We start from the raw sequence: 16,465 nt of genomic DNA, 5'->3' as shown, positions 1-16,465 counted from the left end.
TTTATAGTTTCACTGTAAAAAGAAAGATTCAAGAAATATTGAAATAATGAAATATTAAAATAAACAGTTACAGAGAAGGGTGTGTGATAGATTTTTAAATTTTATTTTGTAATGTAATTTTTTCAGGCTTAGGATATTTGGACTTGTAGATCACATTATTGGTATAATAGAAATCACTGTTAGAATGTGAATTTATTTTTTTTAAATAGGTTGCATACCATATGCCATGCCTACCATGCCTTTTCCCAGATGTTATAGCTGTCATATATAGCATTAACTCATACACTGAAAGCTGCTTTTAGTGAGTTTGGATCTTGACTACTGGCTGTTTTTGAAGAAAAAAAACAGATTCTGAATTGCAGCAAAGCTTCTTAAGACTATATTATGCAAGGTAGGAGACTGATGCTAGTCTTCGCGTTGTAATCCATCTGGCAAGTGACAAATGCTGGGTTATTTTGGACTATCTGGTAAGATAGGCAAAGTTTTCTACAGAGTTGGTGATAGAAGAAAGCCTTTCAGACTGAAATGCTATATGGCCATGCAAAATCAGTAAGCTAAACAACATTCATCATCACAGATGAAGTCAATGTATATTTTTATTGGAGTTGGGATAAGAGAGGGAAACGAAGATGTTTATAGCTAATCTGTTATAGGATTTCTCCTTTTTAAGAAACTTCAGTCTTTCTACATCTTAGCTTAAACTTCCTTCCCTTCAACACCTGATCTCTCCCAGCCGTTATGGTGATTGATGTACTAGTGACAAACGATCCATTTAGTAGAGTGTCAGTGTCTTTTGGAAGTGTAGCACTTCACTAACATGTTGCCATGTGGTCATATAAGGCACAAAGGAGAATAAGCATAGAGATATTTTTTACACTTGTGACATAAAATGCATTTTATTGTTATTTTCACGGCATTTAAATCTTAAATTATTTATTCAACAGCTGTGAATGAGCTATATCTCCATCTTTATGTAGAGCAGTACAAGCAATTACAAACTTTGCTTTTGTGATCTAGTGAGAGTTTTTGTTATTGTATATTTCCTAGTGCTACTTAATTATATGAGTTCAGAATTAGTATCACCCACACTGGTCTTTTAATTAGTTTGAACATAAGCATCTATGTTCCTGACAGTGTTTCTTTTTAGCAGTTGCATTTAAAGTTTGTTTGATGACAGCAATAGAATAATTATATTAAATACAGGTTGAAATGAATATGTCTGCTTTTTATTACAGAAAAATAATTTATAAAATCTATCCTAACCGAAATGCAGAGTTACTGCTATATGATAAAAGATTGCAGTCATTAAAAGAATCATGCAGATAAGAGTCATTAACTGTGTACATTTGCCTAATGAAAATGGAAAGCAAAAATCTCCTAACTGATTCATAATCGTTTGGGTTGAGGGCTCATAATCAGTGATGTGACAGATTAAAAGAACACTGGTTTAACATTTGAACATGGTGAAGACTTTATGGAGATATGTCTGACACACTGACAAATTCACAGAGTGATATTTACTTGTATTTTGGATGACTTGCATCATTTCCAAGATGCTACTATGGAATCATTCATCTGTCAGCAGTTCAAAGAATATAGTAGAGTACTTTATAAACAAGATGTGCATGCCTGGCAAATGCATTGTGTGATGTGAATGTAGCTTCCAGGATTTTTTATTCAGTGACTAGAGCAATTTCATAATCTTGTAGTAGCTGCTATTTAGAAAAGAGTGTGGTTTGTCTTTCTCTGTTTAGTGATAGCATATGGAATCTTAGTGTCTGATTATTTTCTGGCTTAGTATTAAACATTCATCTTTGTGTGCAGAAGTATATGGCTTGTGACTACTTGTAGAGCAGGTCATACAGAAACAGTACCATAGTCAGGACTGTGACTATACCATGTACCAAAGATGTACAGTACAAAAGTTTCAAAGCAGGATTTTGAATGTAGACTGTTGCATAACCTCTCAGGTACCTAAATAACTCAACTAAAAATAAAAAATTCTCTAGTCTGAGATTGCTAGTGTTTTGAGCATCAAACTTGCATTTCATTACTTAAAACACGTGGTTTACCAAGACTGCAGGGTGCAATGTGTGTCTCTCTTCTCATGTTGGCGCATAATGCATTGCATTGATGGGAAATTCCAAGCTTGCTGCTCTGAGTAGCATGCTCCGTAGCTGCATAAAATACAGGGTGAAAAAAGTAGGGTGGGACATGTGTTCTGTAAGGATAATTGGGGCCACTTGTTCCCCCGGCCTCTATCAGTTTCATTTATTACCAGACATAACAGAGGCCAGTTTTTATCTCATCAAAGATTCTGTGAATTCATGTCTCAAACTAATACTAAAAGATATTTTGAAAAAAAATGTTGGTAAGTAGTTATAAAAGCTCTTACTGCAGATTGTTTCTTGAGTGTAATAGGCAGTTTACACAGAAGAATGATCTTAAAGCTTCTTTGGAAAGAATGGGGTTATTTGCCTGAACTTAGTAAAGCAAAGACAGTAACGACAAACATTTTGATGGAAAACATGAACTCTCCTGTTAGTAAAAGTGAGGTGGGTTTTCAACAGAATGTTAGAAACTTGATAAGGTTTGATTGTACAACGTGAGCTGCACTGTGCAAAAGAACAGAATAGAAATTTATTTTGAATGGGTGAGTCACACTACACATAAACTGCTGGGTTTCTTTATACATTTAAGTGGTGTTAATTTTCTATTTATAAGATATTGAAATTAATATCAGTCTTTGAGGTTACAGTATATTTACACAAACATTTTTCATTAAATAGTAATAATTGACAAACCCACATTGACTCAAAATGTTGAAAAAACAGGCAATAACTTCTGGATTCTTTGTTTTCCTTTTTCCACTCCTCTTTTAGAATTGGGTAGAAAAAGCAGAGAAACAGAAACTACTGTCAGATACCCTTGACCTTTCAGAGCTATTTCATCCAGACACATTTCTTAATGCTTTACGCCAGGAGACTGCAAGGTGAGGCAGAATAATCTATCTATTTGTGCTAATGTACCTTTGTTCCCTACGTGTGAATATAGTTATTTCATTTTCAGGACACAGATCCAACAAATTATGTCAATTGCTGTCATTAGTCATCTCATTTTTATTACTTGCACTGAAGCAGAATAGCTGTGAGTTACTTTCTTAAATGCTGATTATTTTCTTTATTTTAGATAAAATTATTTTTTTTTGTTCGTCAAAGACATAGTATGATATGGTACACATTGAAATACATTGGTTTTGGTGTTGTATTTCATTTCCAGTTGTTACATGTCTTTATAGTTCACTATATATATATTTCCCTTGCAGAGTAATGAGCTGTTCAGTGGACAGCCTTAAATTTACAGCATCATGGAAAGGACGAATACAGGAAGGCAAACTTCAAGTTAAGGTATTTTACCATGATGTTTTAGTAGAAGTTTATAAACATATCTTATTTGAATAGTCTAAGTCATCTGTCCATAAACTTACTGGAAAACTAAGCTATAAATACATCGGTGTACCTGAGATGCAAGGCTGGTTGATTGCATATGGCTACAAAAATGGTAGTGCAAAAATTCTGCAGAAATGGGAGAAGGAAAGCAGTTATCTTTTTAGCCATCTAGAGGCACAGTGCTTATTTGAAATTTCAAATTTAAACTTATTCTTGCTCCATTCAATTTAACCAGCTCTTAGATAAAATTTTAAGCTGCAGTTCCATTAGTTAATATCTAACTATTGTCCAGAAAGACTTGTGGCATGTAGCAAGAGGAATTACACATGTAAATCTGCAAGTCTGAGGCCATGTGTTAGCATTTATTGAACCACTGAAAAAAGAATTCTAAGGAAGTTAAACAAACCAAAGTGAACTATAATGTGACTAGCATTTGATATGATAAAGCTCCAACAATTTTTTAATGGACACTTAGGACTACAGTTAGCAGCCAGACAGTCACTACTGTTTGCTTATACAGCAATGTGGAGATGAGTCCTTGAATGGTTTAGTTTAGCTTCTTAACATTTCAGGTGGCACTGCCACTTTGGCTGAATCCAGATCTCTGCGCCTGTTTTATACTTAAATTTTGTAGGGAGTTCACACAGTAAATTTTCAATGCTACATCTGCCAACAGATATGTTGGTCCCATGATAATACTGCACAGCTGAAAGTGCTGTGTTCAGCACAGAGCATGGCACTTTTAAGTGAATTCTTGCAGGAACATGGCTGAATAATGCAGAGCACTCACCACACTACTGTGTACTGATGTGCAGGTAAAGCAGAGAGATTGCTAGACTAGAAGAGAAAAGCAAGTGCCAGGCCACCTTTTCTAGAAATGCAGGCAGACACAAGGCTGTGGGAGATATTAAGGTTCTGGATTGGCTGCTTGCGCTATCTATTATAGAGAATGTGTAAGAATTCATATTCCTAAAATATTAATAGATTGTAAAGCTAGAAAAGATAACCATTATCATCCAATCTGCCCTTTATACACTACATTCTTTTGAATTCCTGTTGGAACTAGAGAATATAGTTTATAAAATTATTCAGTCTTGGTATTTAAATAAGAGTAGTGGCTGTCTACTTCATTTAATGAGAAACAGATGGGTTACTAGAACCTGGAGATAAATAAACCAAGGGACTTATGAGGCTGTTTGGTTCCCTGGGATAAATTTGAGATATAATGAACCTCAGAGCCTGAAAATCACATGTTCTGTGGTTCCAGATTCAGCCAGGAGGACTTCTGAGTACATACCAGTGAGCCAAAATTGAGTTTCACTCAATGAGAACACTCATTCTAATAGGGTATCAGCTGCAGATCCTAGAAGCTTGGACTTCTTCTAAACCATCTTTGAAAAATGTCAGTTACTGGTTTGAAATAGCTGCTTGGAAACTAGCAAAAGGATAATCAGAAGAAAAGGTTTTATAACAATCCAGTTAGGTATATTGTAACTTACATTTCTTTGTTATGTGTAAATTTATGTGGTCGGGTTTTGGTGATATTAGTTAGAATACGTTATTATTAGTCACTTACAACAATGTAGGCAAAAAGGTTAATGTGTATCCTCAACTGCATTACAAAGAGTCTAACGTTTCAAGAAGAATTGAAAATAAAAAAGATAATTTTGTTTAAGGGTAAATTCCCTGCCACAGGAATAGTAGAAACAGTTAGGTGAGTGGTTATTTTTTAAGAAATAGGTAAGAATCCTGTCGAATTTACTCACTTGATTTGAATATTATCCCTTGCTCAGTAAAAGCAGTATTCAGTGAATCTGTATTTGTAAATATTCACCATTATCGTCACTGCTCTTTTCAATCTTTGATGTACATAAAGGCTTTGGAATCCTTTGCCATGCTGAATATTTAGATTATTTTCCATGAGTTTTCCTTCGTCATGCTTATGGAGAACTAGGGAGAAATTTTCATATTAGTAAAGCTAAATGCCACATGGACTGTAACTAGGGCATAAAAATGTCAGTAATTCAGAAAAATCATCCCCTAAAGTGTGTCTTGTTTGATAAGGATCCTCTGGGTTGCACATTAAGATCGGTTCACATGAGCAATATGAATTCTAATAGTGGTAAAGCTAATGTATTTGCAGTTTCAGGAATCCAGGCTGAACTTATAAAATGGGGATCTATTTTGCATGGGGACTCCAAGAAAAAAGAAGTTAATTTGATAATCTTTGATAAGGCACTCCATTCTTATGTAAGATAGATCTTAAAATTATCAGAAAGTTTGTGATTAAATAACTGGTAGAATTGATAAATATGATTTTTTTTTAATTATTATTCATTTGTTGATACTGCATGTTCCTTCTTCACATGATTGAGACTGCAGGCTTAAAATTAGATCTCTCACATCCCCTGCAAGAACCAGAGTATGGTACAGGCTATTCTGAGGTTTATCAGTCTCAGTTTATGCTAGTGGTGCTATTTCACTTTGTGTAACTATTTCCACTGGGAGAATTGATTCTATATTCGCGTGGTAGGGGGACTCTGTTCTGGGACATGGGAGAGTCATGCTCAAGTCCTTGATCAATGGATATTTAATTATTCTAATATAATATATTTTTTTAAGTATTGGAACAATTAGGAATGCGGTTGAGGATTGAATTTAAACCTAGGATTCACACACACTTTGTATAACTCTCTTAGTCACACTGACAGTGACTGTTTTTTCTTGACTTTTAAGTTTTTGATGGCTTAAAATTTGTTCTGATACGGAGAAGAAGATGAAAATCTAATTATGATCTATATGATAAAAAGATTTTTCAGTCTTCCTGCACTTTTAAAAAAATGGCATCATGCTTCAGCAATTGTAGACATTTGGAATGATCTCTGAGTGCAAAAATTTCAAATATATGAACATCCCTACGTCAGAAGTGTGAAGTGCTAAAATTGTCAATTCCAGCAAAATACAGAGTAGACAGAGGAATACTCAATCAGGCCAAGAATACACCTTAATTGGGGTAGATTATCAAATCTGATGTTAAATTATCAATGTTTATTCAGGTGACGGTTTAGATGTATGACATGGAGTATATTTTCCCTAGTAGGATGTGATGAATATTTGATTTAGAATCAATCTGTACAAAATTGCATCTTCTTTAGTATCACTTTCACTTGCTTTAACAAAAGGTACTAAAAATGTATTGCTGCTGCAGTATAATCACATACTGATATGCAAATACATCTGTTCTGTTTGCTTTGTGTACTGATTGTATGCTTATACAAAAGCAGGTAGTCATTCATTTTGGCATTCCATTTTCTGTTGTTGTAGAAAAGAATGAAAGAAAGGAAAAAACATGGTAAGAGACTTATGGGGTAGTACGTGCTATGAGCTTGGGTATTGCTTAATATAAATAGTGAAAAACAAAAATGTATTGCAAGACATCAACACCCAAAACTATGCTTTTAGCAGTTGACTGAAAGATTATTATACGGCATCTGGAAAGGTCTTTTTCACAGAATGCCTCCATCCTACTTATCAAGAAATTACTGAGGGAGACCTGTAGACGTAATGAAATGAAAATGTGACTTCCTTAAGTCTGCTGTAGTTTATATAATTTCATGGGAAATTATGACATTAAATAATAAGGAAAAATTCATTGAAGAGAATTTGAAATTTTGCAAACAGAAATGCTTTGGACCATAGTATGAGCAGAAATGTATTTTAAAGAAAGATAATCTATAATTTGTAACACTAGGCTTTTGAAACTAAATTATTACCAGCTTAAAAAATACCAAATACTTCGTTAGAATTCAAATTTAAAAGTTTATGGACAACTTCACCATTACTGTAAGCTGAGCTGCAAAAATACTGTGCATGCTAATTATAGATACTGTGAAATCCATGTCCTTCATAGTACTTGTAATTGCTCTACACCATAGAAATGAGAACATGGCTGTATGAGCACTCAGCCAAGCAGTATCTCAAAGTACATTGTTCGGGTGTTTTGGGTTTTTTTTTCAGAGTCTTTTAATATTGAATCAAAGTCAAAATTTAGGTCTTCATCTTCAAAGGAGTTTCTATGATTGGTTGAAGTTTTCCAGGAGATCCAGTGATGTTATTTTTCATAACTATAGTGTCAAAGGAACTGCCAATTTCAAAAGAAGAAATGTGTGTGCAGTAGAAAGATTTTTCAATAGTTTTCTATAGAAGCATCTTTTAGACATCTTCACAATGGCCAGACCTTTGTACACCCTAACAATGAATATTAAAACCTCTTCATCAGACCAGTCTTCCTTCAATAACTTTGACAAACTCACATATTTATCAAACTCAACTCCATAACAAAATTCCCTGCAGAATGCAGGAAGGACAGAAAGAAGAATTTATGAGATTAATCTTTCTAATATTTGTGTGATAGGGATAAATTAGAGCTTTGAAAGGATTCAATCAGGGTGTAGTGAGATGAAATGTAACCCAGGGCCTGGGCATATAAGCAAGTAAGGCCTTGATTATATGCCCAGATATATAATGGGTGTATAAGTATCAATGTTAACAACAGAGAGGAGTAGGAATGAGTCTGTGGGAAATACTCCATATTATCATTAGTAAAACTTTTTCTGCCTTTTAACGATATTTTCTTCACACCCTTTGTTCTTGCAAGACAGAAGAAGTGGTACTGAATGTGTATAGGCTATCATTAAAGACTATTGACACCCAAACTTCTCTTTTACTAGGTAAAGCCTGCTTTTTTCCAGAATCTGTCTGTGTGGAGGGATTTTAAGTCTGCAAAGAAACAGTACAAAATTTCAAATCTTAACACTGTATCTTAAAAGCAACAGACCTGAAAATCTTGGAGAAGATTCAAAGGAAAGATCACAATAAAACATGACAGGAGAAGGGAGAGGAGTCTCACACGTTCATAACAAAGGAAGGACCTTAAGCTTCTGACAAGAGATTGAAGGATAAAAAAAAACAAAATGTTCTGCAATTCCAACTAGTCTGACAAATACACTTCATTTCACTGTGGTCTTCTTATAATAATTTGTGGAAGTTGAAAAGTCCCACTACACCAAGCTTTCCAATTTGGGTTGTTTTGGTTCAGGTTAGCGACAGTTCTAGAGACTTTATTGTGAGTCCTAGTCTGTACAGAGCACAGATAGCTTCAAAGAATGTTGCCACTTCTCTGGTCACTATCTGTCCCAGGTGAAACACAGCATTTTTCTGTAGTTTTTTTAAATGCAATCTTTTATAACCTCCTTTTCATGTACATGTGCATCACGCACATTGTAAAGAACCTGAGCTCAGTGTTAGAACAGAAATAAGACTTTAAATAAGCAAATTTTTTAAGACTACAATGCCCATCTACAGTCAAAAAAGATTTAGTTATTAAAAACCTAATCTTAGCTAGTATGCAGTTAGTAAAGTATTAAGAAAAAAACCCAACACTTGTGAGGAAAGCATTGCTTTTGAAACATGACAATAACCCCCACTGTGTTACTGTTGCAAGTTTTTGTGCCAAATATATCATTTTAGAATACTGTAATTACCTAAACAAATTATTTTCATTACATCTTCTGTGATACCATTCTTCATTGTAACATCATGCTCTCATCACTTTTTAAAATTTAGTATACTTTTCAAAACTTGCAAGAGAAAATTATTAAAAAGATTACATTAGTATTAGAAAATTATACTTTTCTCCGTTTTGGTTATGTGGTCACTCACCAGTTTCCAACATCATTGTATTTCCTACACTGCTTTATGAACCTTGTGTTTGGTGAAAGCCAACCTGTATTTAATTCAGGGCTTCAGTATGATAGTTTAAACGACATGATTTTTAGACTGTAACTTCTGTTAGACATCTGCCTTTTTCTTCTGTTAGTCATTAGCCTTTTGAAATACTGCTGAGTTAAGTTTTATTGTTGTTAAAATTGAATTTCTCACTTCAGCAGACCAAATTGACTATCATTGTTTTTTATACTAGAAAACTATTATAATTTGTACTGGGAAAATGCTTAGTTCAGAGGCTGAAAGTACTTACTGATTAAAAGAAAGCACTTAAATCATATTACATAAAAAACATTGCATAGTTACTTGTAGAAGCATATGGGATTTTTCTTTAATTTTGCCAAATAACACTTAAGAAATCTTGAATTAGTTTAAATAACGTTTTCTGTCATATTATGTCACTGTATTTGGTGGTTTGTTTTTTTTTTGCCTCTGCAGTAGCTCTGTAATCATGCATTCCATTCTTTGAAAGCTGAGCCCAGACTTCCAAGTAGGAAGTCATGCTTATTTCAGTGACTGTTCTTCTCTTCTTCTTGACATTGTAATGACTGTGTACTTGGCTATTGCTATCATATTTCCATTAAAGTAATGCCAGGCAACTGCAGCTTCATAAATGATGACATTTACAGATATTTCTCTCTAACATTTCGAAGACTGTGAATCCAAATCACTGGAAGTTCACACTGAAGTGTGGTCCAGATCTTGCTTTAAATCGTGTTTCCTATTCTCACACAGAACATTACAATAATTAGTTTCCTGTTATTAAAAAACTGGTCACAGTAAAAAGGATCATCATTTATTAAAGCACAGTGTAATCATTACTGACATTTCAAGTCTGTTATATATATTTGAATATTTTATGTTTCCATGGCAGATCAGTGGCTTACAACTGGAAGGCTGCAGTTTTGATGGAAATCGACTTGCAGAAAATCTGCATGACTCTCCCAGTGTGTCATCTGTTCTCCCTTGTTACGTGGCCTGGATTCCACAGGTACTAAATTATTAAAAGCCTTAAACTTTCAAGACCCATAATCTGCTTTTTTCTCTGTAGTAGCTTTTCAGTATGATGTTGCTGACCTGTTTTCCCTCTCATTTCAATACAGAAATCTTTGTCTTTAATAGGAAAAACAGTTACTTTTTTTATATAAAACAAGAACTTACTATAATTTTATCAATATTCTTTAGCTTCGGTTGTTTAGATTAAATCAAGGGCTTTATTTCAGTTATACCCTTTTCCTTGTCTTAAAAAATATTAAGATATTTTCAAAAGTATATTTAGTAAATGTCTATGTGAGCTTGGGAGCTCATTCCTAGAATATATTTTCTTTGCATTTTAAGCATTAAGTTAAAATGCAGCAGCATTAAAAAGAGAATATGATGTGATCTGTAAGCAAAGAAAGCCTTTCTCCTACTTAAACCAATTTAAAAATATGCCAATGCTTGCAGAACTATGCAAGATGAAAGTGAAGTAATCCAAACAGTAGAAGTTGTTACTGCATCTGCTCTCCAATTATAATAGCAATCTCTGATAAATAAAGCAAAAAATTGCATAGAACCTATTCAAGGATGTGTATGAATTACAAATTCCTATAGTTACCATCTTATCTCTAAAAGAAAGCTTATTGCAGAATTCACCTAATCAAAATATAGTTGTCTAACCATAAGGTAACTGGGATAAATCTCTGCCTAGATGTGACTAGGGACAGCCTAGACCTCTAACTCTGGAACAGACAGGTGAGGAGAATCCCACATACAGATCTAAAAGAAAAATATCAAGACTTTTACACCAAGAATCTAGTGTAAATGTAGAAAGCGAGAAATAAGGGTGGATGTAGGTTTTTCCCACTTTATCAGAATAAATAAAATTAGCAGTATATAAAAAACGAATGAAACAGTGCCACCTCTTATCCTGTCCTGTATACATTGACTCATCAAGCAAATGCATTTATTAACGGGAGAAGTCTGTTATTTGCAACCCTGAGAACTCTGCAGAGTTCTCTCTTGAGAAGGCTAGGTTTGGTTAGAAGAATGTTAAAAGTTCACAGGACCCAAGTAGTTGAAGTTTCAGTTAAAAATAAGTTTATTAATTACCAGAAATTACGGCAATGAGGAGATTCATGGTATATTGTGATAGATATTGTGCAAGGAGCACCGTTGCTAGCACATTACTGTATCCCAATTATTTTTTGTTTTCCCTCATTGTTACCTCCAGCACTGGAAGTATGGCATTATATTATAGCATTAGAAGTATAATGGTCAAGATTTATGCTTTGAACACAGAAGTGAATACTGGCCAGCGTCAGCAGTACTGCTCCCAGCTTTGATGGGAAAGAAAACACAGAAAATTAAAATGAAAAAAGATACAAAGAACCGCAAACCCTATTACAAAGTTGACCAGTGACAGATTTTGCAATTCTTTAGTAGTTTACAAGGCTTGTTTTGTACAGAGAAATAAACAGATTTCTAATTTACATGAAAGGCGGTGCACAGGATAGTCATAGAATCATAGAATAGTTTGGATTGGAAGGGACCTTCAAAGGTCATCTAGCCCAAGCTCCCTGCTGTAAGCAAAGACAACTTTAACTAGATCAGATTGCCTAGAATCACATCCAGCCTGGCCTTGAATTCCTCCAGGGATGGTGCATCTACCAGCTCTCTGGGCAACCTGTGCCAGTGTTTTACCACCGTCATCACAAAGATTTTTTTCCTCACATCCAGCTTGAATCTTCCCTCTTTTAGTTTAAATCATTCTATTGCAACAGGCCCTGCTAACAAGTCTTTCCCCATCTTTCTTGTAGGCCCCTTTTAAGAACGGAATTACCATACATCATAGTACATAGACTTAGTGATGGGTGGGGTAGGATGGCAATATACATGGTTTTACATGGCAACACCAGATGTTTATTTTATGCATGCTGAAAATGAGGATTTTAAGTAACCCTCTCTTTGTTCTGAAAAATATTCATCTTGTGTTAGAGATAAAACAGATTTTTTTCTGAATAACAATCAATATACTTTAAACTTCAAAGATAAGATCCAGAAGTTATATGGGACACCAGCGGAGAGCTTTATCTATAAAACATGGAAGTGAGATAGTTCAATAATCAGTGAGTTAAACTTCTTCCAATGTACTTCATATTTGAAATTAATAGCAACTGAAGTCTTTGTCCTGGACTCAAATAAAATTATTTTAAAACACAAGCCAAAACTTGTCAACTGCCCAGATTTTAAATATAAATTATAATTTATATTAAAAAAATTATAAATATTCTCTCTCTAAGAAGAGCATTTCTGAACTGCTCTGCCCTTAAGTTATTTTGCTGTGGGCTTCTCTGTAAAAGAAGTGGACGACACTCAAACACTGTCCTCAGAAACCAAGGCAGAATCAGGACATTATGCACTCCCCCTTATCTCATTATCCTCTGTGTAGAAGAGTGCATGAAGTAGAACATAGTGTCTTAGGATTCTCAGGGTTTGATTATTTTTTTTTCCCTATAAATATATCTTATGGAATCTAGTGAGCAAAAATCTGTATATTTATAATGCAATACTTTGAGGTCATTGTCAACCAAACTAAAATAAGGAGAACTCTGTAGAAAAAGAAAAAAAAATAAAGAAAAGAAGCTTACAGAATTTCTCTGAGAGAGCCCCCTTAAAATGCTGCAAATGCTGAAAATGGAGTATTTTGAGCTACTAACATAATGCTTATTCTCACAAACTGTGAAGGTACTTTCCAGTTTTAATTCACTGATAGATATCCATAGGGGATGGAACTGTGTGTGAGGCAGTCTAGACAAAGAGAATGTTTGAACTGTGCTTAAGCCAAGGACATAAGGATTTATGGTTCAAAAAGACTTTCACAGAATGATTTGAAACCTCAAATAATGTGATTCCATAAAACATCAATGGGATTAAGAAAAGCAGAACAGCTTTTTTGATCAAAAAAGGTGTAAAAAGAGGCCTTTCTGGGCAAACTGGCCAACTTTTGGCCTCCCAGCTTTGGCAGAATTTAAATTCTCTGATTAACACTTTACTCTCAGACTGGCCAGCATTTTGTCTTCTTCAGTAGCATTAACCAAGGAATAAAAGTGGCAAGTATAATCCTGAGAACAGATGAGTTCTTTTGACAAACTGGTCATTAATTAGTTATTCTCTTACAGTGCACAAACTTTCTGTAAGGATTTAAACACTGATGTTCCAAAGACACAGGAAGTTGATTTTCAAAAGGAACAACAGAATTCTTCAGAAATGGCTTACACTAGACATGCAAGGCAAAGTGCTTGAAACAGTTATTGTTTGCATGTTTCCTTTTTCCTGTTTTTAATTATTTTCTAATATTGGAGCTTCACTAACTCCCATTTGAGGTGATTTGCATTAAAAAGACTCATTTTTGTTTCAAATTCCTTTCTGACAACTGTGCTGCTTTGTTATTTGATTTTTGAAAATATTGCCACATTTTCCTGTTGACAGGAAGGGAGATTTTGAATGTGACAGGAAACATGTTTAATATATATCAGTTGAATTAAAGCCTGAATTATTTACACTAAATAAATACAACATAAATTGAAACCCAAATAACATGCTGTAGGAAGTCTAAACTGAGTCTTTGAGCTCAGTTCTGAAGCCATGCATAGGCACAATGTGACAGAAGAAACTGTCAAAGGCACACACAGTTTGTAGTACAGAAAGTAGAGTGTAGCTGTTCCTGTTCCCAGAATAGAGCATTGCTTGTTCATCCAGATACAGAGCGAGTGGTAAAGCCATGGCTTCAACTGAAGTCCTTCCTTAAGTGGTGTTTACAATCTAAGTGTGATCTTTGTAATAGCAATACTGCTAATATTGTGCAAGGAAAGTACATGTATAAGAGAATAGGAACTCTAAAATTCAGCAGGAAGTTCAAAGCAGTCAGTTCAAATCTGAATGCCTAAAGTTAACTTGGTAATTTCCTATTTAAACACTTAATGGAAAAGACCTGTTATCCAGAAATATCAAAGAACCCCAACTCTGACTGTGATTGGTATTAGTATGATCTAGTTGAAGATGTCCCTGCTTATGCCAGGGGGCTTGGACTAGATGACCTTTCAAGGCCCCTTCCAACCCAAACTGTTCTATGATTCTATGAAATTTTCTAAAACCTCTGTTAGCAATCCGTCTCTGTAGCCTCGACCAAGAGTTGCCTGAAGCATCTGAACTGTATCTTATGATCTAGCTTTAGATACGATGTCATTGCAGATTATTCCTTTCTCATGTTTTGTTGTCTATGTGATAACTAAGTGCTTGTTTGTTGACAGGATGCATATGGTCCGTATTCTCCAGAGGAATGCATATCTTTGCCAGTCTACACTAGTGTGGAGAGGGACCGTGTGGTGACAAACATTGATGTACCTTGTGGAGGAAACCAAGACCAGTGGATTCAATGTGGTGCTGCTTTGTTTTTAAAAAATCAGTAACCTGAAACTCCATTAACTCTCAGTTGTTTCCTGTGAGAAAAAAAAAACTTTAGATTCATTGCTGATATATTTTTAAAGCAGTAGTTTTTAAATTCCCCTGTTTATTTTTTTAAGATACATAAAATTAATTCTACTTGAATAGAACTTTATTGTATCTTTGTGAGACATTATAAAAATCAACATGGTACTATTCATCTAACTGTTAATTTGTGCTGTTTCTCTAGACTGTAATGGGCTATATTTCTTTCTCAGACTTGCTGGAATCTCTTCTGTTTGCCCATATTGTTGAATATAAATTCAAAGTCAACATTTTTTCTTTGATCAGTTTTTTTTCATTATCCTTTTTGAACTGTTATTCTCTCCCTCATTATTTAATAAAATAAAATTCTAAAACTTATCTGTTATAATTGAAATTGAATTTTTTACTTGAATATAAAAGTCAGAATAATTGTTTCAGTCTGGTTTAATGATGTTTTACTCATAATCATATTTCTTTGTGTTGGTAGTAAATAATAAGAGCTTCATAATCTTCATGTAGAGTTAAAAACTCAGATTACCATCATGTTTGATATCTAGAAGTTACTGAAAATAACATTTAATGAAACTGTACTAAATTCCAGTAAGAATGTGCACTATGTCCAAGATAGGCAAACAAGTTCTTGGACAAACAAAAGACTTTTTCACCCAGTTGTTATGACTTGACTTAATTAATATCTTTGGTCTGTGATATGAGAGACCTCTGGAGTCTTGCCCTTAGTGCAGGAAACTCAAGTTTGATTTCACCTATTCACGATAGATCATGTTAGGATGCTGCCATAGTGTGCAATTAGACAAAATCCCCAAAGAAGCAGGAAACCCAAAAATCCAGCAGGAAGCAGCATTACTGAAGAGCGATGAAGTCTCAGCGTAAGAATTGAAAGTGTCTAATTTTTAACTGCAGTAAGAAAGTCAGCTCATTAAGATATTTTTAGAAGCCAAAGTATAAAACCAATTTCTTGGTTTCCTTGGAAAACAAAATAGATGTCTTGGATCTTACATCTCTGGTAGATTTTATATTTTTTTTAAAGTGGCATTTAAATTAAGACTATATTTTGCTTGCTTGATATTTTTCATTGGTGGTTTGAGGAATGAAGAAGGAAAGCAGAGAAGAGATTGGCCACATATCTTCCTGAATAAATCTTTTTTTCTGTTCTACTCTAATGTTCACCCTTTAAATGAGGTCTTTGGTCTTCCATTTGGAAAGTTTCCCATTTTAGTTCTAATATTTACTGCCTCTGATTTCATGTCTCCTCTTTTTATGTGTTTAGTCAGGAAGCCTTACTGATTCTACTAATATACAGATATTGACTCTATCACAAAAAAACAGATATGGAAGAGGTCCTCTGGACCTACCACACCGTGTTTGTTTCTATCTCAGGATCAGGAACTCATTTTCCTGCTGGTAATTTGTCTGTATCCTAACCCCTCACAACTGGCCTCTCTCTGTGTCCTGGGTTTAGCAGTAGCAGTCACTTTTCTCCTCCTTAGTAGCTGGTGCAGTGCTGTGTTTTGACTTTCAGCCTGGGAACAGAGCTGATAACACTGATGTTTTAGTCTGACCGAGGACTTTGTGAGCCTCATGCTCTGCCAGGGAGGAGGGGAAGCCGGGAGGAAGCAGAAACAGGACACCTGACCCAAACTGACCAAAGAGGTATTCCATACCACAGCACGTCATGCCCAGGATGTAACTGAGAGTTACCTGGAAGGGCTAGTGCACTGCGGGGGTGGACGAGGTATTGGTGG

General features: G+C 34.7%; 1 protein-coding gene across 2 annotated transcripts in view; it reads left to right on the top strand.

The window, feature by feature from the left end:
* DYNC2H1 (dynein cytoplasmic 2 heavy chain 1) overlaps window positions 1-15,080 on the top strand; it is a 164,870-nt gene extending 149,790 nt beyond the window's left edge. For both annotated transcript variants that reach the window (XM_061457809.1, XM_061457808.1), the window contains 4 exons: window positions 2,883-2,992; window positions 3,326-3,407; window positions 10,108-10,224; window positions 14,525-15,080. In XM_061457809.1, coding sequence (XP_061313793.1) covers window positions 2,883-2,992; window positions 3,326-3,407; window positions 10,108-10,224; window positions 14,525-14,683 — 468 coding nt within the window. In that variant the 3' untranslated portion in view covers window positions 14,684-15,080. The remainder of the gene's footprint in view (window positions 1-2,882; window positions 2,993-3,325; window positions 3,408-10,107; window positions 10,225-14,524) is intronic.
* The last annotated feature ends 1,385 nt before the right edge of the window (window positions 15,081-16,465 follow it).

The sequence above is a fragment of the Pezoporus flaviventris genome, unplaced genomic scaffold (genome assembly GCF_033815535.1).
Source record: "Pezoporus flaviventris isolate CSIRO_AGI_PZ_B2104156 unplaced genomic scaffold, CSIRO_AGI_Pfla_v1 ptg000025l, whole genome shotgun sequence".
Lineage (NCBI taxonomy): Eukaryota > Metazoa > Chordata > Aves > Psittaciformes > Psittacidae > Pezoporus > Pezoporus flaviventris.
The sequence above is the reverse complement of the archived record's forward strand: the minus strand, read 5'-3'. Positions and strand labels throughout refer to the sequence as shown.